At 49.4% G+C, this 26827-nt stretch overlaps 9 protein-coding genes across 13 annotated transcripts; 4 read left to right on the top strand and 5 right to left on the bottom strand.

The window, feature by feature from the left end:
* Positions 1-909: 909 nt before the first annotated feature.
* On the top strand, positions 910-1605 carry LOC117587262. Its single transcript, XM_034277836.1, has 3 exons — positions 910-985; positions 1045-1282; positions 1336-1605. Exons 1-3 carry the CDS (start codon positions 921-923, stop codon positions 1513-1515), a joined length of 483 nt encoding a protein of 160 aa, XP_034133727.1. The 5' UTR covers positions 910-920; the 3' UTR covers positions 1516-1605.
* LOC117587259 (adenosine 3'-phospho 5'-phosphosulfate transporter 2) lies at positions 1533-3092 on the bottom strand. Its single transcript, XM_034277833.1, has 3 exons — positions 2092-3092; positions 1855-2036; positions 1533-1793 (listed from the first exon to the last, which is right to left on the bottom strand). The coding sequence occupies exons 1-3, from the start codon at positions 2929-2931 to the stop codon at positions 1637-1639; spliced, it is 1179 nt and encodes a 392-aa protein (XP_034133724.1). The 5' UTR covers positions 2932-3092; the 3' UTR covers positions 1533-1636.
* A 63-nt stretch (positions 3093-3155) lies between these two features.
* On the top strand, positions 3156-8870 carry LOC117587252 (calcium homeostasis endoplasmic reticulum protein). Of its 4 annotated transcripts, XM_034277826.1 has the most exons (14): positions 3157-3314; positions 3447-3617; positions 3684-4054; positions 4917-5079; positions 5354-5426; positions 5964-6038; positions 6279-6355; positions 6422-6620; positions 6686-7012; positions 7181-7795; positions 7854-8021; positions 8093-8407; positions 8477-8648; positions 8711-8849. In XM_034277826.1, the coding sequence occupies exons 1-14, from the start codon at positions 3293-3295 to the stop codon at positions 8807-8809; spliced, it is 2847 nt and encodes a 948-aa protein (XP_034133717.1). In that variant the 5' UTR covers positions 3157-3292; the 3' UTR covers positions 8810-8849. The 4 variants fall into 4 exon arrangements, 3 of the variants coding, with proteins under 3 accessions (XP_034133717.1, XP_034133716.1, XP_034133718.1); XM_034277825.1 differs by having other exon boundaries at positions 6686-7795; positions 8711-8870; XM_034277827.1 differs by lacking the exons at positions 3157-3314; positions 3447-3617; positions 5354-5426 and having other exon boundaries at positions 3752-4054; positions 6686-7795.
* On the bottom strand, positions 8859-10069 carry LOC117587258 (probable malonyl-CoA-acyl carrier protein transacylase, mitochondrial). The gene has a single exon (XM_034277831.1). It carries the CDS (start codon positions 10018-10020, stop codon positions 8893-8895), a length of 1128 nt encoding a protein of 375 aa, XP_034133722.1. The 5' UTR covers positions 10021-10069; the 3' UTR covers positions 8859-8892.
* Positions 10070-12833: 2764 nt separating this feature from the next.
* LOC117587263 lies at positions 12834-14679 on the top strand. The gene is made up of 3 exons (XM_034277837.1): positions 12834-13042; positions 13774-13972; positions 14207-14679. Exons 1-3 carry the CDS (start codon positions 13031-13033, stop codon positions 14446-14448), a joined length of 453 nt encoding a protein of 150 aa, XP_034133728.1. The 5' UTR covers positions 12834-13030; the 3' UTR covers positions 14449-14679.
* On the bottom strand, positions 14618-16877 carry LOC117587254. Its single transcript, XM_034277828.1, has 4 exons — positions 16624-16877; positions 15688-16567; positions 15477-15628; positions 14618-15411 (listed from the first exon to the last, which is right to left on the bottom strand). The coding sequence occupies exons 1-4, from the start codon at positions 16725-16727 to the stop codon at positions 14781-14783; spliced, it is 1767 nt and encodes a 588-aa protein (XP_034133719.1). The 5' UTR covers positions 16728-16877; the 3' UTR covers positions 14618-14780.
* Positions 16878-17278: 401 nt separating this feature from the next.
* Positions 17279-20118, bottom strand: LOC117587038 (unc-112-related protein). 2 transcript variants are annotated; one of them, XM_034277468.1, is made up of 2 exons: positions 19967-20118; positions 17279-19890 (listed from the first exon to the last, which is right to left on the bottom strand). In XM_034277468.1, the coding sequence occupies exon 2, from the start codon at positions 19755-19757 to the stop codon at positions 17613-17615; it is 2145 nt and encodes a 714-aa protein (XP_034133359.1). In that variant the 5' UTR covers positions 19758-19890; positions 19967-20118; the 3' UTR covers positions 17279-17612. The 2 variants fall into 2 exon arrangements, with proteins under 2 accessions (XP_034133359.1, XP_034133360.1); XM_034277469.1 differs by having other exon boundaries at positions 17279-19887; positions 19967-20112.
* Positions 20119-20405: 287 nt separating this feature from the next.
* Positions 20406-22797, top strand: LOC117587039. The gene is made up of 5 exons (XM_034277471.1): positions 20406-20652; positions 20711-21193; positions 21255-21480; positions 21540-22370; positions 22432-22797. Exons 1-5 carry the CDS (start codon positions 20582-20584, stop codon positions 22675-22677), a joined length of 1857 nt encoding a protein of 618 aa, XP_034133362.1. The 5' UTR covers positions 20406-20581; the 3' UTR covers positions 22678-22797.
* A 122-nt stretch (positions 22798-22919) lies between these two features.
* LOC117587035 (ribosome biogenesis protein BMS1 homolog) lies at positions 22920-26676 on the bottom strand. The gene is made up of 2 exons (XM_034277465.1): positions 24777-26676; positions 22920-24687 (listed from the first exon to the last, which is right to left on the bottom strand). The coding sequence occupies exons 1-2, from the start codon at positions 26593-26595 to the stop codon at positions 22991-22993; spliced, it is 3516 nt and encodes a 1171-aa protein (XP_034133356.1). The 5' UTR covers positions 26596-26676; the 3' UTR covers positions 22920-22990.
* Positions 26677-26827: the final 151 nt, after the last annotated feature.

Raw genomic sequence — 26827 nt, 5'->3', positions numbered from 1 at the left:
AGCTGGAAAACTTTGCCACCCTTACAGCCCATTTGGCAAAACATTTTTAGGAAAATGTCTCAATTTGATTAGCACTTGAAAGACGGAGTTTTGATTTAAAACAGCACACCTGGTTGATTGAACTCCAAAAACGGGCACTTTTAAAGTGATTTAGAATTTTGTTTGTGTTTCTTCCGCGTTGGTGTGTGTGTTTATCAACACATTCAAATTAGCCAAGTTGTGTGCGTCGTACCTACAGATCGCTCTTTAACAATCAACAATACCGAACAGCGGCTCTGGTTCTCATTCATTTATTTAAATATAACTGCACCTTCTCTCTCGCTCTGAAGATCGCAGGTCGATAGATATCGGTTTCCAGCAGTCTGGCAGCTCTCTTTAAAACGAGCATTACCAACCAATTTTCACAAAATTTCAAACAAATTAGAGATTACCGTGGGAATATGCCATGTGGCAGTCATGTAGGTTATTGACTAGAAAGCAGCTCATAACTGATAAAGTATTGGTACATCATATTTAAAAACAGCTGACTTTCGTGGATTGCATTCTGTTAATAATCAAAACAGATAGATTGCGCATAATGCCATTGTTAGCCAATCTCTTGAGAGTCGTAAAGATAAGAAAAAACCGTTTGACGTAAACACACCGATATATTTTTTTCTGGGTTTTTTGTCCGTCTGGCAGCGCTCATTTGCGATTTAGTTCTGGTTTTTTGGTGACCTGTTTGGTTTCCATCCTAATTTGTAAACAATCGAATAAAATAAAGTCCTGAGCACCGCCAATCTTGTGGATAATTGATTCGTCAATAGCATAAAACTAAAGTTTCTGTTCTAAAAGATCTAACCATCTTATATTAAATCGAATATCAAAATCGTTGAAAATGATTTTCGTCGGTATTTTTACTGTGTATTTTGAAAATGTGAATGTATATTTCGGTATCGATAGCTCCCCGATCACTGCGCTGCAACATGGTGCGAATCAAAAATAGGTAAATAAAGTGCCATTTTAGAAATAAATGTGCTAAATAATACGGTTCTCCCCCACTAGGTACATAGCGGTGCAAATTGTTCCCTATGCAACCAAACAGACGCTGCATTTGAAGGATCACATCCTGGCCAAGTGCATTCTGCAAAACGTGGAGAAGCACTATGGAGTCTACGGACTCGGCGTTGTAGAGCAAGGATTTCGTGTTAAATATTGCAATGAACGCACCAAAATAGCCGTTATACGCTGTGTGCATCGTGGCCAACGTTTCGTGTCGAGCATGTTACCGCTGATTACTCTGGTAAGTGAAATATCCAATTATTTGAAACATGCACCAACACCTTGGAGTTTCAGATAGGCGACTTGCGAGCCAAGTTCCGCACGCTGTACATTGGCGCCACAATTATACAGTGCAACAAGTTCATCATTAAACATCAGAAGCAGTTCTTGGATCGCTTCATGGGTCAAGTGGAGTCCGCCAAGGAACGGCAGGATCTTTTCAAGCGCGTAATGGAGTTGGATATGGATAGATAGAAATTGACACTCGAAACTGATTTGTATAGTATATAATTAAGTAATTGTAGTACATAGCTTTCGTGTAGAAGGCGGTTGTTCCGATTTGACTCAAAATTCGTGCTTATTTTTGGTATTCTAATTATACTTCGATGAGGAATTTGCGACTTGGCGAACGAGGCAGCCTGGAGCCGAATTGCTTGAATCTAGAGCGGATGTCTGCAAACGTCAGTTTTTTCTTTTTGCTGTATACGTTGAGATAGATGCCGACCACAACTACCAGGCCAGACCAAAGATATCTGAAAGAAGCAATACGTGTGGTTAGTAGGAAGAAACCACCGGCTGTTCCATTCTACTCACTGCACTGTGAAGGGTTTGCTAAAGAGCATAAAGGAAAAGGCAATGGTCACAGCCTTGCGAGCGGTTGTCACTGTCGCAGCTATGGGGGCACCGCTGCTTCTCACCAGCGCCAACACGAATTGTATGCCCAAATAGCCGGAGAGACTGAATAGGAACCCATAACCGAAGGTTTGCAGGGGATGCTGAAGCGTAGAGCTTGTTAGAATTGATATAATCGCGAGAATGGCTTATACTGACCTCTAAGCAGAAAGCGAATCCACTGAAAAAGTTGCCAGTAATCAGCATGACCACAAAGAGATATACGAAACCCAATCCATAAGAATAGAAGACCACTTCGCTGCTGGGCGCCTTGTGCTCCCTCATGGCCTTCTCCTGGACATTGCCGATGGCCGCATCACACAGCAGGGCACCCGAAATCATGGCCACGCCCAGGAGATTAAAGTTGGGTGTCATCTGGGAGTCGGCCAGAGTGAACCAGGCCAGACCGATACACATGCAGATGGCAGCCGCGAAGTCCAGAGGTCCATATCGCTTGCCCTGTATGAGGATGCTGCCCACAAGCACTGGAATCAGCTTGCAGCACTTGAAAATCACTTGGGTGGGATAATTGAGGTAGCCCAGGCTGGAGTTGGACAGGCCCATGGTGCCCAAAGTCAGAGCAGCCAGAACCAGGTATGTTTTCATTGGAATGCAACGTGGCGCTGGCTCAACGTTCCACAATGAACGCCTCCCCGTCCTGTAGGCCTCCAGGCGGCGTTCCACCAAGCCGAAGCCAATGTAGTATCCGAACTGGACGAGCGTGAGGAACCAGCCGTACGGCTTGAATCCCTCCACTGTGAATATGAGCTCCTGCAGATAGCCATAAAGTATGTAGAGTATGAAGACGCCTGCACAGCTCAGCAGAAACTGCGTTGTCCGGTTGTAGTGTGTCAGGTCAAAGCACAGGATCCGCAGTTCCGGCGGCAGTTCCGCTACAGAAGACTTTCGCGTCAAGGTCGGAGAATTCGCTGTCGCTGGCAGCTGCCCACCCGCACTCCCGTTGATGTTGATAACGCTTCCGGCTTGTCCGTCACCCATTCTTGTCTCACTCCAAGATTGTGTCTGTATCACAGAGTCGAGTTGTCTGCTTGCCGCGTAGATTACTGCCACGAATTATGAGGGATACCACGTTTATAAGATTGTTTTGACATGTCGCTCTTCTGCAAAAATAAATATAGTTGCTTCATGCTCTTCAGTCAATAGTTATTTTTTTGTTCTTTTGTTTGCAACACCAGCGATAGTATCGATGGCCAATCATCGATTGTAAACATGGCGTCGCAAATTTCAACAAAACCAGAAGAAGAAGATCTGGGAAAAAAGTGCCGCTCCGCTGAGAAAACGCAAAAAGTAATGAACTTAGTAATTTTCGCGAGAGTTTGATAACAAAAACTGCGACAGGATGGATGTACAGCCGCCAAGAGGTAAATACTGGACAGAAAAGTGTTGCCGATGGCCTGCACGGCGCCCAGTCAGAAGAGTTCTATCACACTCACACACACGAGCGTGTAGTAATATATGGGCCCAAATTTGATGTAAAAATTTCCTTCTTTCAGATGCGAATTTACGCAATATAATAGATAAATTGGCTGAGTTCGTGGCGCGCAATGGGCCCGAGTTCGAAGCAATCACCAAACAAAAGCAGCAAAACAATCCAAAGTTCGAGTTCCTGTACGGCGGCGAATTCGCCAACTATTATCAATTTCGGGTGGCAGCCGAGCAAACATGTGAGTAGGCACAGCCCCTTATGTAGTTTAAGTTCTCAAAAAACGATTGCCGTTTTTTCAATCTAGTGCTGAAGCAACAAGGCGTTCCATTACAACTGCCAGGGGGCCCAGGGTCTGGACACTTCCTACAACATCCGCCGCCGATGCAGCAGGCACAACCACCCTCTCACTACGCACCACCAAATAACCAGCAACAGCACCCGCCCGCCCAAAACAATTTGCATGACAACGCACAAGACAAGATGCAACAGCAACAATCACCGCATTTATGGCCGCCAAACAATGGCGGGTCCGGGGCGCCGCCCAACAATCAGCCAGCCAACGGCCCGCCACTTACGCTGACGCTGACGAACCAACTGGAAGCTATCAAGATGCAGCAAAACACACTGCGGGAGCAAATCAAGCAATCCGAAGCGAATCTCTCTGCACAGCATACGGTAAATTAAACTCGATATAGACATCTGGTAGTGGACCAGATGTACATATCTATCTATCTATATATATATATATATATTGTTGCAAGCATGCAACATTGCAGAGCGTGTACGCAAGGGCTGCACTGCTTCCCTTCTGTCAATGAATCAATTTTTCACATGTCAAAGTCTGAGTCGCTTCTTGATATGGATCCTCAACTTAAACGGATGTATTCGCTCCTTAGAGCTAAGATCTCTCAATATTTATTTACAACATACGTGTATGGCACGATTTTTACGATGGGGCTCTTTTATAAAGTTTCCAAAGTTAGTTATTAAGCCCGTAAATTCGCTTCATAATTTGAAGCTGTTTGAAGTTTCTGGCTATACCAACCGTAACATCCTTCCTTCGTTTTCTGGCGAATATCAGCTACTTTTGGGGCTCCTTGCTTCCTTATGCCTTCACTTTTTCGGTCTCTATCGATCTCTCCTCTCTCTGTATTTATTCTGCAAGTGTGGATGCGTTCCAGTCTTCTTTCAGCTTTACTCAAATACATTCTCCATATTGTTTTCATTTTGTTTTAACTATTGAATTAACAACTTACAATCTACAATGCTACATTAATTTTTGCTTTATTGTATATTTTTTGAAAACATAAACCAAAAAAAAAAAAAAATACTCTTCATACCAACTGACAAAAAAAAACAATGTATAAAAAACACCCAAAAAATCAAATTTGTTTAAAACGAATCTATCGTTTACTTGTCGAACCGCAAAAATATATCTTTGTGTGCCCAAAACAAAACAAAAAACTTGAAAAAATAATGCCCAAACTGATACGAAACCAAACCTACGAATCCGAACCAACCAAATGAAACCCCATAGGCGCTGATGTCGCAAAAAACGAAGCTGATCGAGGAGGCGATTGCGGCGGCGCAGACGGCCCAACTGGAGCAGCTGGCGGGCGAGCAGGGGATTGTGCTGCGCGATTTCGATGGAGTGCTGCAGCCGATCATAGATGCCTGCACCAAGGACAGCATCTCAGCAGGTAAATATGAATGGTGCGGTGGCCCAGGCGGCTCCGGCAGCACGGCCCGCATGCGATTAGATTCTCGATTATTGATATTCTTTCGTAGTTTATAAGCTAGCGAAATGTATGGTCCATACGCACACACAAACATACAAACACACACAAACTTAATGAATTCATACAAAAAAAATTAATTAATTGATTAACTTCCACTATACATATTTTTTATAAATTATATAAATGCACAGTGACAATGACAATATGAGTAACCTGTTTGATATTGCAATTTTAGGCAAGAACTGGATTTTACAGCATTCAACCGACAGCGCAAAAATCAATGTCGTTTTACAATATCTTTTAAAGAAGTATGCCTCAGTTTATATAATTAATGATCCTCCACATGTATTAATGAAATTGTGTTTCTTTCTTTCAACGAGTGAAAATATTAACGAGAGAGAGAGACAAAACAGACACAAAATGTCGATACGCAAGCGAGAGAGAGATGATCGATTCGATTGAGCGACTCCCCCAGAGAGCCTCGAGATTATTCGATTCGTTGATTATGATTATGATTCGATGATAGTTATGATATCTGACATGGAATTCTAGACCATAGTTAGGCCAAAACACACACATCACACGCACACAGAAAACCCAAAAGCAAACTCCCCATAAATCATTTAGTTTAAGAAAGCTTAACTTTAACACACACACCCACACATCATCAGTTAAACAAGTGAAAACAAATGCAGAAAGAAAAAGAAAACAAGTGAAAGAAGAGCAGAGAACAACAACTAACACAATATTCACAATACATGCACAACAAAATCATTTTGGAAAATGTTGTTGTGCATACAGAAAACTAGAAAAAATATGTTTTTCGTTTGTTAATTTATTTTTAGGGCTTTGGTCAATGGTTCAACGTTTCAGCAAAAATTGCATCTTATATATTTAGTTAATGATATACTCCACCATTGGTAAGTTCGCCCAATCAACCTTAAACGTATGTTAAGCACACAACTGTGAGAGCCAAGCAACAGAGCCACGATTCAGCTACGTTACTTGGCTTACACAGCAGACGGGACGGGGATCGGACGGTATGGGGATAGACGACAGAGACACCGACGCGACAACCACTTAACCGTAGACCTGAAACATGTGTGTGTGTCCAGCGTAGCCCGGAGATTTGTTGTTTAAGCGTCACGATATATTTACAGCATGCGCAAAAACATCAACGACTTGAAGAACAGCCTGGAGAACGTCGTCATACCGATGTTCTGCAGCGCAGATCTGAGTATGTATACCAACGTTATCATTCGTTTTTTATTTTGATTTTAACTATTGAATTTCCGCCCCACAGTTGCCAGCATGGATCAGCGCCAAAAGCTCGCCAAGCTGCTGTCCCTGTGGGAGTCCAAGGCCAAGTTCTTCGATGCCTGCGTCATCTCAAAGCTGCAATCACCGGACTCATCCATGCAGGAGTACAAAACGAATCTGCAGAATTCTCATCACGATATAGCAGCCAAGTTCACACAAAACACCAAGGCCACACTGGACAAGTGAGTAGAGACTAAAATTGGGAGACTAAATGTTGTTTTGAAACCTTTCAATGTTTGTTTCCTAGCTACCAAAAACAACATCAGATATTTATCCAGCATGCCAGCCAGCAAATTGCACAATTTGAGTCACAAAGGCAACAACTCGAACAACAATTGATGGCAGCACAAAAGGCACAACAGCAACAGCAGCAGCAACAACATCAGCTTCTGCAGCAGCAGGTACCGGTAACGCCACAGAAGAACATACCATCGTTAATGTCCCATCGTTTGATCATGCCCGGAGAGCATGAGCACATGAATACGCCACCACCTAATGAGGCGCCACATCCCCAGGCTGGGAACAACATTTATGCAGGAGCAAATTTCCACCAGCAACAGCAGCAGCAGCAGCAACAACCGCCGCCACAGCAGTCGGGCAACCACTTCGGTGATCCGCGCGGACCAAACTTTTTCATTCCGGACATGTCGAAGCCACCGCCAGGCTTTGCGGGACCAGGACCAATGCACCTGCATGGACAGGTGGCAGCGTCGCTGCAACAACAGCAGTATGGACAAATGCCTGGACAAATTCCTGGACAGGGGGTTAATAATGAGCCTCCCGTTGATCTGGGCGTGCTGAATGCAGCCATTCAGGCTGTGATGCAGCTGCAGCATCAACAGCAACGACATCCCGACGAGCCGCAGCAAAATCCACAACAACTTCAGCAGCAACTACCACCACAGCTTCAGAATCAAATCCCACAGCTTCAGCAGCAGCAGCAGCAACAACTCACAGGATATCCACAAAGTTTGCGCCAAGCCCCAGGAAATGTCGATCCAAATGCAGTGGATCTGGATGCGCTTAATGCAGCCATTAGAGCGGTTATCACACAACACCCGGATGACATTCATGCGGACCAAAAACACCATGCGGAGGATGGCCAGCAGCTGCATCAACAAGGTGATGGTGAATCGGCAGATGCTGCCGTCTTGGCCGAGCCACAGATACCCACAGCGCCTTATTACGACTTGCCCGCCGCTCTAATGGTTCCGCTCATACGGCTGGAGGACTACAACTACAAGTCCCTGGATCCGGCGGATATACGGGTGCCAGCACCAACGCCGCTAAGCGAGCGCCTGACGAATGCATTGAATGCTTTCTATGCGGCGCCCTCCCACGACCGTCCAAGGGATAAGTAAGTGCTTCAAACACGACTCTTCGACATGCGTTTCATTATGTTTTCCATCTTACAGTGAGGGTTGGGAGAAGCTGGGCCTGTACGAGTACTACAAGGTGAAGAATGGTGCGCGGAAGAAGAAGGAAGAGGACATCAAGGAAGGAATACGAGAGAAGTCACGCTCCCCCAGTCCCATTGTGCTCGAGAAGCCCCAGCCCAAGAAAGGCAATAAGCGTTGCTATCGGTTGGTTATACACAGAATTATCTCTCCTGTTTGAAGTCATCATAAAACACGATCCTGCATTCATTATCTAGATCCCAGAGTCGCAGTCGCTCCCCAGTGCATACACCTCCGCGTCGTGAAAGGACCCGCTCGCGTTCAAGATCTCGTTCGGTGGAGCGTACGTTAACGCCGCCACCGCATCGCAATCGTGGATCGCAAGGCGGCAGCAGTCGGAAAGGTCGCAACCGTTCGCCGCGTCATGAACGTGACAACAACAGCAACAGTAATAGCAGCGGCAGCAATCGGGAGAATCGTGCGGAACGCAACAATTCCAACAGCAACAATAGCAACAACAACAACTCTCGTCGTGTGGAACGAGACAGATCCCCAACACCGCCAAGCTTTATGTAAGATGATTGATTCCACATCCATAATTGTGATTCCTTATTTAAAGTTGCATTTTCTTTGTGTTTTAGGGGCAGCAACTTTCCCAAGCCGCAGGAGTTCATTGAGGAGACAAACAAAGGCCATCAAATGCTGATGAAAATGGGTTGGGCGGGCACAGGCACTGGCTTGGGCTCAAAGAATCAGGGTATAGATGCGCCCATCTCGGGCGGCGAAGTGCGCGATCGTCGCGACATGTACAAGGTACGGGAATCGCTCACTTGGCCATGCCGACTAACCAATCAATGATTCTCTCTTTCCACCAGGGTGTTGGCAACAATCTAAACGATCCCTTCGAGAGCTTCCGCAAGAACAAAGGTGCTGCATTTGCCCATCGGATGCGCACCAGAGATGACAAAAGTTAGGATCTGTTTAAAAATATTATTTTTTTTGTTTTCCGCCAGCAAAGAAAATACATTTTTGTAAAAACAAAACATTCGAATCGTATTTATGCTGACACATTAGTGCAGGACTGTGCGGCCTTTGCGTTCACTTTCTCGAGCACCTGCATCAGGCCCTTGCCCGGACCACACTCGAAGGTGCGCGGGAACTCCGCACCCTGCTTCCGCTCGTACATTTCGTGCAGGGTCTGCTCCCACTTTACGGACCGCACGATTTGTTTCGGCAAGTGGTGTAGAATATTCTTGGCATTACGGTATGGCTTGCCATCCACATTCGAGTATACTCGAATGATCGGGTCCTCCAGGCGCAGGGACTTCAGGGCTTTGGTGAACGGCTCGACGGCGCTCTGCATGAGAGGAGTGTGGAAGGCACCGCTGACGGCCAGACGTTTCATGCGACGAATCTTCAGGGCCTTGGCATTCTTCTCGAGGAACTCCAGAGCCTCCACATTGCCGGCGATGACCTTACAGTGCGGGTACATGTAGTTGGCTATGCCGCAGTAGGGCGACTCCACTCCCCGGTCGAGGCTCCATTGTTGTGCCTTGGCGCAGGCTTCGCCCAGATTCGTGTCCGGTCCGTACAGTGTCAAAGCCATGCCTCCCGCTGCCCGATCGCAGGCTGCCTGCATGGCTGTGGCTCGCACTTGCACGAGCTTCACGGCCTTATCAAAGGGCATCGCTCCGGCGTAGACCAGGGCTGTGATCTCGCCCAGACTGAAGCCAGCGGCTGCCACGCAGTTTTCAATGGCCTGGGGTCGCTCCTCGCGTAGCTGCTCCAGCGCTGCCAGCGAAGACACCATCACAGCCAGCTGTGCGTGCTCCGTTCGATTCAGCTTCTCACGTGGTCCCTCCAGGCAGATCTTCAGCAGATCGTACTTCAGCACTTGGTTGGCCAGTTCGAATATTTGACGTGCTCCCGGAAACCGCAACAGATCCTTGGCCATGCCCACATACTGGCTTCCCTGGCCAGGGAACAGCATTACACTCGTCTCCTTCGGATCGATGGCGGGCCGGCGTCTTTGCTCCAGTGGCTCCGCCAGCTCGTTGATGAGCTTCTGGCGCTTATTTGCATCTTCCAGCGCTGAGGCGGGATCTGTGGTGGCTTTGGCTGCATCGCTACTCCAACGGGACCAGCTCAGGTTACCGAAAACTCGTGTTTTTCTTACGGCTAACATTTTGTACAAAGAATATTGTGATGTAAACAGCTGATTTTGCTTACAGCTGCAGCCCAAGCAGATGGCGCTGCGAGGATGCTGTCGCCATCTGGCGTTAAAATGTGGCAGCGCAAACATCCGTTTCGCTTTCAAATGAGAAACGTCACTAGTGGTGCTGCTGGGTGGCTGTCTTTTGATTTATGTTGCTATGCTAATAATTTGGCCATTAGGCATGACTCAATGAAATCGTAGTATTTCTCATGACTCAGAGTGACTACCCCACAGTCATCTCCAGGTGAACATATTTGTGGCTTTGATTGCGAAAGAGTATTTAAGAGCCCCCACCAGAGGCTGTGATACCTGGGGAAGGTTTTCTAATTTGAAACACGATCGTTCCTAAGGAAATGCCAAAGTTTTTTGAACTCGTGTGTGCAACGAAAAAACCCTTTCTGCGGCATGCCACACCAAGGTAAAGAAAAGGAAGATTGCAAAAGGTGAACGACAATCTCTGCGACGACGAAGGCAAAGCCGGCGGCAAAGTCAGACACGACACTGAAGATGACGTGGCGCACCACTTTCGCCCTCAGTTCAAAGAACAGGCCATCAGCATCAAAACAAAAACACTAGCTCACACGCTCCTGCTCTGATCATGTCCCTTTCAGGTCCCCAGTCCCCAACCCCAACCCTTGTGCTGAACCTCTTCTGCCTTCCTTCACCTTCTCGGAATACGAAGCGACATTCCCTTTCCTTCCTTTGCTTGTTGCCAAGGCAGGACCAAAACCAATGCTCGTCTAGACTGCACGAATATCGGAGTAAGATTTGGCACCGGCGATGGCTATCTCTACGAGTATTAGAACGAGAACCAGTTTGGGAATTCTTTTTTTCTTCAATTTCGGCTCTCTGGGCAACGGCAACGGTGTGTGTCCAGGTATGCCCAAAGCATGTAGGCTGCTTCGAGATCGTTGACATGTGGTGCGCAAGTGCCGGTGGCGTTTCTCTGTCGATTTCTTAAATCAGGTTGTGAAATTGTATTTATGAATGAGCTGAGCTGTGCTGTGCTGTGCTGTGCCGTGCTCTGCTGGGGGAGATATACATACTCGTATGTGTACCATTCAATACAACAACATAAAACTAATGAAATGCATACTTAAGCCAAATGCCAAAGTATTCGACCACATTCCTCCAGCCACAAGTTTGTGCGAATATTCTCGGCTTGCCTCAAAATAGCGCGACGTGCCAAAACCGTTAGCTCGATCGACTGACAGCGAGAGACAGCGGCAAAAAATGCACATACCGAAGGACACGAAGCGAGGCGAGGCGCGGCGCGGCTCACTCGATACGTGCAACTAGGCGGAGAAATGCAATTGCGACTCAGCGTTGCGTATACGACGCGAGGGCCGGATAACGTTTCCGCATGCGAAAAAATGCAACAACGGGCACGGACACGGACACGAACACGATATGACACGGCATCGATCGGGCCAATAGCCATAAAAAACTCGGCCGAAAGTGTGCATTGACCGAGAGACCAGCTAAAAATACAAGTACCAAAAGAGCCCCAAAAAATTATAACGAACGCGCCCCTCCTCGATATGGATGCAAGTGAGGTGAAGAGCTAAAATAAAATGAAGCGACGACGAAATCGCGACGCGATGCGTTCCCGATGACGCTCGGCCCGGGAACAACCGTTAAATGATCAATGTCAGTATAACGTCAATGCATTGATGCTGCAACTCCAAACGAAAAGAGAGAGAGAGAGAGCGAGCGGCAGAGAGAGAGCGCAGCCCAAGCCAGCTGAGCAGCAACTGAAGTGCATGCCAAATGCGCATGCGTACGACAGTGAGAGTGAGAGTGAGAGTGACATTGAAAGTGATTCTCTGCTTTGCTTTGTTGCTGCTTTGCTGCTTTTCTAGAACCGAATATGTAACAGTATGAGCATGGTTCAGTCCAGAATAATCTCCAGAATGCACAGCAAACAAATTATGTTGAGTCTAAACCTTTTATCATGCATTTAAAAATAATTTTTAATATAGATAACCCCCTGCAACGACACTTAACTTTGACTAACATTAACTAGAATATTCAAAAAACGAATTCTGCAAAAAAAACACCTGCTAATCTTTGTTTACATGATATGGCTTTATGGTTTTGTTAATGAATTCTTTATCAATAGATGTAAATCTTTGACTTGAAGTGTGGACAATCGCAAATAATGAGAATTCCACAACGAGTGGAAATCCCCTAGCAACAAGGCCTGAGCCAGAGCTGAACTTTCACCAGCGGCACCTGAAAATCATAACAGCTTTGTACCTACCCCATTACAGTTCCAAGGTGATAGATTAGACAGTAAGCTGTTTCCTACATCTTTATCAGCATGTGACCAAACATGCCACATACACAAATATATGACTCAGCCATGGTGGGCATCGAATTATGTTGAAATAAAATAAATGCTGAATCAGTGGGGCATTGATGATCAGCGATGGAGGAGGCGGCTCCTAAAAAAACGACTAATTTAATGCAGATCCACCAAGCGCCGTCTGACGTTCGTTTCGTGCATCCTTCATTCATTAAAAAAAAGCCAAAGAAATAAAAAGCAAGCAAAAAAAACCCAAAATCAATTTTGTGAATAGGCGGCGCCGCCTTTGACGCTTACGCAAAACGAAAGACTGGAAAACGGTAAAGAGCGCATCCGAGTGCGCATGGGCAGCTGCTCTTACTCTCACCTCACCCTTACTCAAGAGCAGCGCCGAGAACCTGAGCCCCCGAAGCTGCGCTCAGTCGTCCTCGATTTACATGGCGGCGTATATAAGCTAAGCGGCTTCGGGTCGTGCTTTCATTGTGTGCTCGCTGCTTATCAGGTGACGGTCGGTGGTCGGGTTTTGTACGATCAGAGAACACGCCAGTAACAAAAAAACGTTCGTTGTGCGATCATTTCATTGTGCACGACCAATAATACGTATACGTAGTGTGACACCCAAAGGGTTGTGATCTACTAGAAAAGGATTATCCATTAATAAAACAACAAATCATGAATGCAAAGGTGAGTGAAATTAGCACAAGAAATGGGAACAACTAAGAGCAAGAATAGATTTGTGTTGCATTAGTTATAAATCCTTCAGTTTGAGTCTCTACATTTTTCCAAATCGGGAAATTAATTACAAATTATCGAGTAAGAGTGGGTGTGTGCAGCAAAATGTGTTAATAATTCAGCTAAAAATAACAGAAATTCGCGAATGCGCTTTTGTTCTGCCCCTCCCACAGGGGGGCCTCCACCAAGCATAATGCGCCAGACGATTCCGATTGTGATGAACTGAAATTGTCACCGCAAAATGCGGAAATGCCTACCTGCGGGGAGGCGTACGTATTACATAATTTCCATTTCATCTCTTTGTAATATCGGGGAAGTTTCGGTCATTAAAAGCGACAATTAAAATTTACCATTTGGCTGAGACGACTTGCAAATGCGCTCCAGTTTATGTTTTGGGTATCGCGAGTCGAGCTTTTGACCCACTTTATGGGGCCGCATAAGCCCTCGCAGGGGAGACGTCACCACATCCCAGCTGGCATCAGCTGCGGTCTCCGATCCCTGATCCAGAGATACAGATGGCAAGGCAGCCGGTTAAGAACGTTGTAACACTTACATAAGTAACAAAAAACTTTCGAGCGGCTGGAGCTGCAGCGTCATTCGAGTTATATTTAGGCGGCGGAGGCCGGTTGGGTTTTAATTTTGAAACAAACACTCAAAGGTGTATTTTTTCTTCTCCCTTGCAGTTCAATCTGTGCCGCTGCACGCTGCTGGTGCTGGGCGTGTTCTGTCTGCTGAATGAGTCTTCGGGCAACTATTGCTCCCTGGAGAAAATGAAGAAATTCGCGATGGAGGCCTGCGAGCATCTGTTCCAGCAGGACGAGGCTGGAAGGCGGGACAAGCGGTCCATAGAGTACAGCCATCACCATCTAAATCGCCTGGGATGTAAGTATTGAAATCAGATTATTGACTGAATAAGGTCAGAGAGTCACTCAACCCGACAATTGCATTCGGAACTGGCAAGAAAACACGTTTACAAATTGTAGACGGCCTGTCGGCAATGCTCGGGGGCATTTGCATAAAGCAGTTCCGATGCCAAACTTAACCGTTTTCAAGGCGCAAGTTCAAGATTGCCTTTTGCTCACACAACGTTTCCCATTTTTTGTTTACTCTCTACAGACGGCAAGCTGTCCGACAAGCATCATTTCCTCAGCCGGAGTAGCTATCCCACGGGTGGCTATCTGAAAGTAAATCGGGAACATTTCCGCCGCCTCAGCGACCTGGATGTGGTGCCACGTTACAAGCCCAAGAAGGTACATCACGACAAGAAGGGGCGCTTCAAGCGGGATCATTCCAGCACCAGTTACAATAACATACCCTACTGCTGCTTCAACCACTGCGACGAGGAGTTCTTCTGTTAGAACAACACTTCGCTAGTACATCCGTCCATAGATTAGTTTAGCTTCTACACACACACACACACACACACATGACTACAAGACGCGCTCACTCTTATAGAGTCCGGTACCTTATTTGTTCCCCCCCCTTGGATGGGATCACAAATCTTGCCACAGTATTTATACATTTAGATAGATTAATATTTAGTTGTTAAGACGGGCAAATGTAACCCAAAATAAAGAAAAGAAATACATAGAAATCTTAGTACAGTTAATAGAATCTCACAAGGCACTGGTACAGGGCTTAAATCTATTGATATGATCACATTTCCATTTAACAGACAGACGTTACGGACTCACAAGGGACTTATGTAGTACGTGCCCTTGCACACAGCACACATGTATTTGCTGCAGTTGCCCACGTCGAGAGGCTGCAGGGACTTGAAGTACTTGGAGACCACTTCCATGATGTCCTTGCGCTGGCGCTCAAGGAACTCCACAGCAAAATCATCGTAGGTATGCACGCAATGCATTAATATGCGATAGAGCACCGTCTCCGTGGATACGAATGTGTGTAGGTTGCGGTCTATGGAGTCGATATTCTGTTCCACAAAGGTGCGCGTCATATCGATGAAGAGTTGCACCGCCTTATCGCTAAAGTACCGGGCCAGAGCGTCCAGCACGTCCGTGAAGTTGCCCAGACTGCAGATGTGCTCCACAAACTTGCTGCCAAATTGGGTGGCCAGCATTTCCACATTCAGGCGCAGCTGTCCGCCACTGCCGAGGCTCACAATATTGGGCAGCACAGTGGCGCCCAGGGCACCCACCATGGAGGCGCCTTGTGCGAGATGTGAATTGATTTTGTGCAGGCTAAGCAGCGCCTCCCTGAAGGGTATATCGTTGAAGGTGCGCACAATGTCGAACTTGCCAGCGCTGGAGCCGCTATGCAGCTTTATGGACTCTTGCGAGATTTGCCGGACGACTCTTCTGCAGGGGGAAACAAACTCTGTTACTCTATCCTCCAATGAGAATGTGGGTTAGGTTCTTCTTACCTGGTTTGATTGCGCAGCGCACGCATCAAAGTCGATCTATTGCTCACCTTGGAAGCTATGCGGAGATTGTTGAGAGAGTGCGTGAATATCACAAGGCTGGAGGCAATCTGCAATATATCCAGCTTCGACAGGGCCTGATCGTCGCCCACTTTCTGCCAAGAGGAAAAGCAAACTGCCCTCGATTGTCCAATGAAAGCTGTCAGATACTCACCAAATACAAATCGTACACACCGTTGGCCACACCCGTGCCGGATATGACAACAGACGACACATTGATGCCCTTCACGGCGAACTGAGCGGCACAGTTCACTTCGATGCCCGCTGCGGTTACTCGAGACAGTAGTCTGGTTGCTCCGGTGGCTCCTAGGCCAACCACACCTCCAGCCACGCCTAGCCATTGGCCTCGTGCTTCGCTGTCCTTGATGGAAGTGGACTGTCCGTGACAGACACGATCGTAGAGGCGGTTGGCCGAGCGCAGGGTGCTGTACGCTGCCGTTGCAATGCCCACAGCAGTGGCGGCCACAATGATGGGTCCGCCTACGGGCACAGCCAAGGCGGCAGCTACGGGCACACTCGCCACAAGGCTGCCAACAGTGGCCAACTTGTCGCCGACATTCAGGACTCTCTGCCGCACACCTGTCGCTGGCGTGGGATGCACCATTAACTGAACTCCGGCGTCCTCGTCGTTGGTGAAGGTGTAAATGCCGCGACTTGGAGCTATCATCATGCCCTTTGGCAGGGTATTTCCGAAGACATACTTCTCCCAATTGGCATACACCCGGCCGTGCTCGTCGATGAATATCATGCAGCAGTCCTCGCTGTTCTCGCCCTTCATGCATTTGCGGGTGCGAAAGACTGGGTGGCAGCTGAAGCTGGTGGACTGCACGGCCAGCTCGGCATCCATTTCGGGCGTGACCAGCACGTAGATAATGGCCGAGAGCAGAGTGCGGTTCGTGTACTTACGCTGTAGCCACACATTCCGGAACAGTTGCTCGCGCTGCTTAGCCACCGTGCGCCCGTTTCTTGCCTCATTCTCCAATATCAGATTTTCGATCTTTTGTTTCAGCACTTCCGCCTGATCTGGGGCAAGTCTGTGGGGAAGGTAGAGCATGAGTAATTTAGTTAATTGCATAATTTATGTGCGTACGAGTCCCAAATTATTTCCGAGCGCAGGCCGCTACTTAGCCCAAAGTCCCGTTGCACATCGTAGGCCGAACGCGTCATTTGCTTCTCTTCGGATTGTGTGCTCATGGAACCTCAGGGCCACAGCAAGCACATTTAAACATTAAAACGAATAAATAAAAAAACTGCTAATTTAGTAAAAAGTGTCAGAACTATAGTATATAGAGGAAAAATCTATTTTTTTTGACCGGGCAAATTTCGTTTCCGCGGTTGATTTATCGATCAAACACCACCGTCAATAATATACCTAAATATACCAATTTATTTTCAAAAATACCGCAGTATACTGTAAGTCTAAAATCATTTTGCTCGACTTTGATCTTATGTTTAATATTAACAGCTAGTTTGGATTTTTAGCTATAAAAATATAATTTTACCGGAATCGTCATTCAATACTTCACAAGATTGGCTAGTTATCAAGCTATTTTTTTTATTGGATTGCTTACAAAATAAGGAGCAAGCTAACAAGGTCAACCGGAAAATATACCTTAAATGGTTCACAAGAACGGCAAATTCCGCACTTCGCAAACTCTGCAAAAGATGGCGCCACACTACTACACGAATATTGCAAGTCTGACAGCACAAGTAATCCAAACCAAAATTCGAAAATCCATTGAGAATTATATTTTAAAATTGTAAGGTTTTATTACTTAAAAGTTAGTTATACAAAAACATTGCTAAGGCCACGGTTTAGTCTGTTTAAAGTTAGGAAGGCAAAAGGGCCTTTGGCAAGCGATTCAACAAGATTAGTTTACAAACGAATTAAACATTAAGAAAAATCGTACATACAATTATTGCATTGAAGTTGTGAGTCTATCAGTTGGTTAGGCGCGGACCGAAGGTAGCTTAAACGTTTAAAATAGGGCACACCATATGGCCACTTGACAACAATTTAAATAGTTTGCTTTTCCTCCGAAAAAAAGCAAACAAAATCGGCGAACAATGAACACGCGTCTATGACCAACCGCCAGTTAGTTTGTGGAAGAGTTCCTCATTCAGGGTTTGGTTGTTGTCCTTGGAACGCATCGACATGAAGATGTAGCCGCCAATGAACTCATGGACAACCTTGCAGTCCGCCGAGTGGCAGGAGAAGACGACATTCTCGTCCTGGAACTGAATCATCATGCACTTGATGTTCCAATTGACATTCCAGGCCTTCATGTTGTTGTAGCGCCAGGTCTTGATGTGATCCCCAGAGCTCAGGTCCATGCGCATGATCCTATTCTGGGCCACGCCCAGCAGCTCCTCCTTCTTGTGGCCATCGAACTTGATGATGAACAAAGTGACGCCAAAGTCCGGCAGCGACTGCCAGGCTTGAATGTACTTCAGCTTCGACTCGAGCAGATTTAGCTCCCGCACATTGGCATGAGCCTCCAGTATGCGCTGCACCGCCTTGCCCGACAGCTTGCGATTCATTTTGGGCGACAGATAGTCCACCGGCTCGACGGACCTCGGATCAATGTTGACATGCACACCATGCACTGGCCGCTGCATCTGCAGCAGCGAGAGAATGCTGTCGACCTCACTCTCGTAGGAGCTGTCGGCCAGGGAACGGCCCTTGGCCGCCAGGCGGCAGGCAGCCATCCATTTGGCATACTGCTGCTCGTTCTCGCAACGCACCCACACCTCACTGTTGGGTCCGTTTCTGCCCTCCGGGGAGACCTCCAGTCGAATGGCATACTTGCCCTGCGAAAGGTTGACGTCCGGCGTGACCTCGCAGCCCTTCAAATTGATGCTGATGGCTGGCGCCTGGCGACGTGAGTCCTCGGCACTCTTGTACAAATGCAAGTGCAGATCGCGGTAGGTGAAGAAGTAGCGCTTGAAGCCCCTCAGCGTGAAGCGTTGTGGCTTCAGGTAACGCAAATAGTCCGACAGCTCCGGTATGCGTGTGATATTTCCAGCATCGCCACCGGCATTGGGACCCTCCAGCGTGATCTGCAGCTCCTTTAAGGCCGAATCTATCTCATCGTCATCGTTCTCCTGGCTGGAGGTTTCAATGCCCGAGTCTACGGCGCTCGTGGGCAGCGCATCCACGTGATGATTCACCTGAAACTGCAGGGCGGCAAACATCAGGCTCTCCTCCTCGGTGCAGTCCAGCTCCTCGTTCAGAATGCTCCACTTGGCCTGCTCGTACAGCTGGTTGATGCGCACCTGATCGTACTTGGGATTCAGATCGAAGAACGTGAAGTACTTGAAGCGCAGGCGCAGCGTGTCGTACTCCCGTATGCCCTGCTCCATGATGGACAGCGAAGAGTCCAGCCAGCCGACATTGAGGCGCGCCTTCTCCACCAGCGACTTGGGGCGCAGCAACTGGGCGCGCACATCGGCACACGGTGTTGGTGGAGAGCTGGCCAAGTTCTCCTGGAAATCCCCCAAGCTGGAGGAGGAAGAATCGTAGGTGGCATAGCCCAGCTGGCTCTGCTTCCATGTTCCCGGCGATGGTGCTGGCGATGATGCCATGGGCGAGCGTCGGCTGTGATTGTGCGGCGAGAGCGGGGCGCAGAAGAACATGCCCGGTGCGGAGGGCTTGTCCAGGCTGCCAGTGCTTCCGCCATCGCCATGGAAGGCAGCATTGATGGGCACAAACGAATTGGTGTCCGCAGCAGGATGCAGATATGTGGTGCCATCGGGCTCTGCGATGGGCACTCGCTTCTGATGCGCCACTTGGGCAAAGTTCTTCTTCAGATGCTCCGCCTCCAGGGGCTTGCAGAGGGACAGCTCCTCCGGGTAGCGTATCTCCAGCTGCTTGCAGAGATTAACCACAGCGGCAAAGGTTTTCACGGAATAGTCGACGCGGCAGTCCAAGTACCGCAGATCCGGCAGCTGCACCCGCAGTATCTTGTGCATTGGCGTGAAGTGCAGCAGGCTGTCGGCCTGGACGCCGCACTGGTCGAGCGTGGCGCGTGTCCGGTTGAGCCAAATGTTTCTGGCTGGCCACCACAGGGCATGGTCGGACCAATCCTTAGGATTCTCGGGATCCACCAGCTGCAGCATTATGCCACCGATGTGCTGATCCCCGCGCACGCGCATTGTGCGCTCCAGCGACAGATCCGTGATGAAAATGCGCAGATTCCATGAGTTTTCCCCGACGTGGATCATTTTCGCTAGTGAATTTTCCGCACAATGACGTCAGATGGTTGCCCTAAATGCGCTTGTGCTCAATCTGTCTGTCTGCGTCCTTGTGGGGGCCGCGACGCCTACGAGCAAGAGCCAATTTTTCGTTTCGGGCCTACTATAAAGAGAATCACGACACAGATGTTCACTTTATTGGCATTTTTCGGGTGGTGATGCAATCTACGGGCACTCACTTCAATGCGGGCACGTTGCATGTGCCGTAATACTTCCGGATGCGAGTAATTGCATTGATTGATTTCACTTGAGTCTCGGATAAATGGAGCAATGCATTGAAAGAAAATTTCATTGAAAAAGAAAGCGCCTCCGATACGCTGGAGCTGCCAACTGGCTGGGAATGGTGGCAATTGCTTGGTATTTTAACGAGTTGGCATCACGGCTGCATGCAAACATAACGGAAATGTATTGAACATTATTGAAAAACAGAAAATAAAGCAAATCTGTGAAACTTAAAAGTGTAAAAATATGATACTGGGAATCTGCTTTGATAGAATGCTCCGTTTGTGCATCGATAGGCAACCAACCTTTGATTTCCTTGCCATGGCAACCACTTTCAAGAACCCCCAGGACAGGTTCGTTTAGGGACTCGAGACCGATACACGAAGCAAACAATAAACAAAAATTCAAGTCGTAACCACAGCAGCAGCCGTTCAGTTTTCTGAAACATTTCAACATTGCTTTTGCCTGGCACCGGCTTTCCAACTACACACAAAATATATAATATTATAGCATTTTATATATATTCTTACAGCCGATAGTCAACTCCACAGAGTGTGCTGCAAAAGCATTAAATGGTATCGCCGCGTAAGCCGGCATATTCGGTTCATCCAGCACGCCGGCAACCCCAACACAAACTGATGGCGTGAGTAGAGACTGCACTTCACTTTCCTCCACACTGCACACGCCTTTCCATTCTGCAGCTCGTCCGCCAAGAGCTGCGAGAGCCTGTTCTCGGCCAGCTCCCGGGAGTCGGCCAGCCTCATCTACCAGAGCAAGCCCACACCACGCGTCGGCTTGAAGAAGTCCAGCAATACCAGCATGCGGCCGCAAAACCACAGTGAGATCCACCAGCGAGTGATGTCCGCGCGGAACTTGCGCGTAAAGACGTTCCAGAATCAGTTGACCGACGCCCACGCAGAGATTGCCAATCTGGCGCATGAAAATCGCATGCTGCGCACGCTGCACAAGCGGCAGACGTCGGCGTTGAACAAATACGAGTCGAACAATGCGGAGCTGCCGCAGCTGCTGCACTCGCATGCGGAGGAGCTGCGCGTCTGGCAGACCAAGCATCGCAATCTGCAGGCCATCAACAAGGATCTGGAGCAGAAGCTCAAGCAAAAGGAGGCGCTGATACTGACGTTGAGTGACCAGAACAAGCACTACAGCCAGCTCAACAAGGACAGGTAGGAGTGGAGGAGCTCCACTTCAAGTCGGCTTCGATTTATCTCTCCCTCTCTCTGGCAGGAACCTCGATGAACGCCAGAAGCTGCAGGAGAAGGTGCGCTTCCTGGAGCAGCGCATAGAGGAAAAGGACAACGACATAAAGCTAATGGCGCGCAAGGTGCAGCTGGAGTCGAAGAACTTCCGCCAGCAGCTGCTCAACGAGCAGAAAAAGTGCAAGGAAATGATGCTGAAGCTGGAAAAGTCCAAGCTGGAGATCAGTGGCTACCGCAAGCTGGAAGAGTACACAGTGAGTCCACCGCTGTTGCATTTCCATAGTTCTCTGTCTCATTTGTTGCGCGCACACAGCTCGGCACTGACAAGATCAATGCCATGTCCTCTGGGCGTCGCAGCAAGCTGAGTGGCGTCGCCCAGGAGCCAGACAAGATTGACAAGCTGGAGAAATCGCTGGAGCTGCTGGACATGGCCATTGAAAAGAATAACCACAGCGAATACCATGCCCTCACGGATGTCCTAGAGTCGGATTCGCTGTACGACTTTGAGAAGGATGACCAAGAGCTGGTCCCCAAGAGTGCGCCGGTGACGCCCTCCAAGTTGCAGCAGAGCAAGATTCCTGGTGCACGTCCCAGAGCTGGCGCTGGGTTATCCAAGCTGACACTGCCGCCAGCCACGAGCCCATCCAAGCTGGCCGCCACCACCAGCACGCGCTCCACCCTCAGCCATCTGGTGTCGGCGCAGAGAAAGTCCCCACTGACGGGCAAGCCATCAAACAGTCGTTTGCGAGCGGGTGCGGGCGTAGGCACGGGAGTCAATGCGGGCGGATCAGCCCTGAAGCGACGTGAGCAGGCTGGCCTCATGTCCAAGCTATCGTCTGCCGAGGGACGGCCGCACAAGGGCAAACAGTCGCCATTGAAGTCCTTGGATTTCGATTATGATGATGATTTTGAGCACGCTTTGGAGGTGCACGAGGAGGAGGATACCTATGCCATGATGTCCAAGATATGTGCAGCAGACGACGATGATGCCGAACACGATGCTGAGGAGAATGCCAATGAGATAAGTCTGCTGCAGTACGGCTCGTACTTGGACCCGAAAGAGCTGCCCGACGCCATGCTGGACGATATGCTGGAAGAGGATGACTACGTCGAGGGCAAGACCTCGCTTAACAGTGATGAAGATGTGAGCATGGCGACACACTCTTCCTTTTAGCTAGTTCTTAAACGTATCCCCAATTCTTTAGTCAAGTGCACGTCATGGAACACGCGTGAAGGAGAGCATGTCCAGCCTGCGCAAACAGATGTCCGATGAGTTCGAGGATCGAGAGAGTTTCCTGAAGACCTTCTGCCGCCCGGCCTCGGACGTTCCACAGCTAAAGAAACGCAACAGCAAGGCCACAGGCGTCACTCCAGCACCCATGGACCCCGGTCGCAAGCATGCCCTGCTCGCCACGCTCAAGCACATCGACAATAACAAATCTCAAGACTAGGAAGAGTCAAGCAGAATCTACACTGGCTGGGGCAAACACAATCACACGGCTGGGGCCGTTCCTTTTCGTTTACAGTTTTAGTTAAGCTGCCCAACTGGGCCTTAAGTTATTATTAAATTATTGCATAACGCAAGCCGCTGGTGCAGCTGCAGCAGCCAGCGCGGTGCAGAGCAACAAACAAACAAACACACCACAAACACACACACACATCGGCTGCTGCAGCTGCCTCAGTCGGAGACATGTAAATTGTGAGCAAGAATTCCGCTTCGTTCCTTCTTTTATTTCATTTATTGTACATCTATCCATCTGTTACTCATTTCGTCTGCTTGCCGCGCACTTTGCTGATGGCACGGGAAACCTTTTTGCGCAGCTCCTTCTGGCGCTTCATCTTGGATGCCTCCTCGGACTTTTTCTTCTCGCGGAACTTCTGCATGCGCTGCCTCGTCTCCAGGCGATCCCGATTCTTTTTGTCCTTGTAGTTGGTGGTGATCATCTTCATCATTTTGGCCACCTTCTGCTCGTACGGCGAGTTGATGACCGCCACACGTTCCAGTGACTTTTTGGCATGCTCCGGCGCCATCTTGGGCTTGTCCTTGTAGGGCAGTGCCCGCTGCAGCGCCTTGGGTATGGTCAGGGGACGGAAGATCTTCTCCTTGCGTTCGATCTCCTTGTACATGCTGTCCGGCTGAGCCTCGCTCTGCAGCGCACGCTCCCGTTTGAGTGTTCCCAGAGTCTTCATGCCCTGCCAGTGGCTCTTCTGCTCCGGCGGCAGCAGCAGCGACGTGACGGGCGCATAGAACCGTGGCACATCCACCCGGAACCAGGTGCGGCAAAAGACAATGTCACTCAGCAGAATCTTGTCCTCGAAGGTGGCGCGATAGGAGCCCTCAGGCGTGTGGTGCGCCTTCTTGATTTGTCCGCGTATGCCGGACACCGTCTTGATTTTGGCTCCCTCAAATTTGGCCACCTCCAGCGACGAGTTGAACATGTCCTTGACAAATGCGGTCTTCTTGAAGATCTTGAACGGATGCCCCACCAGCTTGAGCTTCTTCATGATCTGCGATGACTTGTCCAGCTCAGTGACACAGCCCGTGGCCGCAATCCTGAAGCCCAGCCGCTTCATCTCATCCTGATCCTGACGCACCGTCTGCAGGGCGAGGAAGCCCGTATTCTGTGGCGTAATTGGACCCCAGAACGTCATGCTGCAGGTCACATGATTCGGCGTGTACTTCAGGTAGCGATGCCGAAAGTTATCCTCCACCTTGGCGTAAATGGCGACCGTCTGGAAGCGCCGCCAGCCCATCGAAACGATCAGGGGATCGCCCGTCTTGAGGATCTTCTTGTACCAGCGATGCTTCTTCACCTTGCAGTTGACGTAGCCCACGTTCTCCTCGGTCATGTTGAGGGCGCCCACCAGCACCGGGTAGCTGGCATCGAAGTTCTCCACAAATTCCGCTGGAATCGTCTTAAAGCCCAGTCGGACATACATTCCAGGCCGATAGCCCTCGATTTGAATGCGAAACTCGTTGTCCAAATGCGCAAATTCGGTCTTGTTGAGTTCGCTCTGTTTCTGGGCCTCCGCCTTGAGGTCCTCGTAGAAGGAGTGATCACCGGTGATGCGGCCAGTGTCCTCCTCGCCGCCCTTCTCCCCCGTGTTGTCGTACTCTGCATCGAATTTCGCCTTTAGCTTGAGTTTCTTGGCCATCAGATCGGCCTTGGTGAGGTTCTCCTCCTCCACGCGGGTCATCTTTCGCTTGCCGCTGGCTGCAGCCTCCTCTGGCTTGGCTTCCTCGCTGTCTGAGTCGTCTGCCTTCTCTGGCTTGGGCTTGCCGCTGTGCTGTTCGCCAGTTTCCAAATCCTCAAAGTCGCCATAAACCTCGCTTTCCGCATCGCTCATGTCGTCCATCTTCAGCAGATTCTCTGCATCCTCGGAGGCCTTCCATTTACCCGTCACAAAGCAGTTCTTGATCAGCGGCTTGTTCTCCTCGCTCAGCCAGTCCCGTGTGGCACCTGAAAATGGATAGATTAGATTAGAGATTAGATTAGATTAGAGATTAGATTAGTTGCCAATCCTGCTCTGTAGAGTGTCAATCTCTTACCACCCTGATACTCGAAGAAGCAGCGCTCCTCCTTGTCCCGTATGTCCTTGTCCTTGAGCTGCTCGCTTTGCTTCTTGGCCGCCACACGGAACAGGCCGCCCAGCTCTTCGTCCGAGTCGTTGGCATACTCCTGCTCCTGCTGGTCCTCTCTGCTCCTCTCGCTCTGGTTGTAGCCACCATAGACGAGGCGCATCAGATTCTTGGACTCCGAGTGACGCTGCAGGAAGGCATCGCGTGCCTTTTGCGCCAGATTCGTTTTCCAGCTCATGTTGCTGGCCAGCACGCGTGCCTCCTCGTCGTCCTCCTCCGCATCGGACTCGGAGCCCGAGCCAGCAGGTGCAGCGCCCAAACTTTGATACTCTTCATCGCCCGAGGAGCCATCGTCACTGTCCGCTGCCTGCGCATCAGAATCCTCATCATCGTCGCTGTTCTCGCCGCGCCAGTCATTGGCGTCAAACTCTTCCTCCTGCTCCTCCTGCTCATCATCCGAAGCAGCTGCCTCCAGGCCGGAATCGTCACCCTCATCATCGTCCTCGTCTTCGCTGCTCTGCGCCGCCTCATCATCGCTGCGGAAATCCTTCGACTTGATGGGCGCACCATCGGAGAAGAGTCGGAACTCCTGCTGCTCCATCTGCTGGTCCATGGTGGCCTTCTTGTCGATCAGCCTGTTGACCAGCTCCTCCTGCTCGGTGGCCTCGGCTGTCTTCTCCTTGTGCGAGTGCGAATGCGAGCCCTGCAGCTCAATGTAGACGGCATCCTTGTCGTAGACAATGCCACCCACACCGGACATGGGTGCATAGAGCAGACGCTCCTTCTCCAGCAGACTGCGCTTCTTCTCGGTGCCCGGCAGTGGGCAGGGATCGGGTATCACGCTCAGCTCATCGATGCGCGCATCCCCCAGGCCGGCAATGTGCACCATGTGCTCCTGCTTGAGCGGCACACCGCGCACATAGCCATAGAGCACCACCTCGCGATCGCATTTGGGATTGCGGCGCACCTGGTCCGTGTTGGTGACATCCTCCATGCGGTCCACCAGCAGATAGCTGTGGGCGCCGCGCCACTGCAGCGGTCGGAATTTCATCACGGATATGAAACGGCCCAGATTCTTGATCTCGTTTCGCAAGTACTCGCCGTGCAGCAGGCCGGAGAGATAGAAGAGCTTCGCTCCGTCGTACACCTCCGTCCAGAAGCGATGCTTCAGCTCCTTCTTGCGCTTGCGCAGCTGCTTGGGATTCTTGATCATGTCCAGGTGGGTGAGCACGCCCATGATCTTGGGCATGCCGTGCACCTGGCAGATGTTCAGGAACTCGAAGATCTCCATTTCGAAGCCGTAGCTGGCGTCGCAGAGCAGCAGCACCAGATCCGCGCACTTGGCCACATCGATCATCGAGTTGACGTCGTTGTTGCACTCCAGCAGTGTGATGCGACGCTTCTTCGAGGTCACAATGGTGATGGCACCCTTGATCTCTGTAACATTGGTGCGTGTGAAGGTCTTGATCAGGTCCTTGATCAGCGTCGTCTTGCCCACCTTTGGGGGTCCTACGACTGCAATCAGCACTGGCGGCGGCTCATCGGGCGTCTGGTCCACCACCGGTATGTGCTGCTTCTTGGCTGTTAGATCTTCCTTGCGTCGAAAGTTACGCTCTGCACGTTGCGCTGAATTGATGGCAAACGCTTTCGGATTCCGCTGCCTGGCCGTCAGCTCGGGCTCCTTTTGATTTGAGTCGCGTTTGACCTTCTCCTTCTTCTTGTCCGCCTTCACGCCGGATTGGCGGGCGCGGTGCTGCTTGCGCTTATCCTGGCCGGCATCGTCGGCCATTGTTAAAGCGGAGGAAAACTAAAGAAAATTTAATTATTTGCTGTTTACGCGCTGCACGTGTTGTATATTCAGTGAGCCTCACAAATATACCGAAATATACATTATCGTTTTCAAAATATACCGTAAATATACTAAGGCTTAGCCCATTTAACCCCCCTATATTTAAACAAGTTCTGTCGCTGAAACTAATATTGTTTGAGAATTCTTATTGTAGATCCATCATCTTTCACCA

The sequence above is a fragment of the Drosophila guanche genome, unplaced genomic scaffold (genome assembly GCF_900245975.1).
Source record: "Drosophila guanche unplaced genomic scaffold, DGUA_6, whole genome shotgun sequence".
Classification (NCBI taxonomy): Eukaryota; Metazoa; Arthropoda; class Insecta; order Diptera; family Drosophilidae; genus Drosophila; species Drosophila guanche.
The sequence above is the reverse complement of the archived record's forward strand: the minus strand, read 5'-3'. Positions and strand labels throughout refer to the sequence as shown.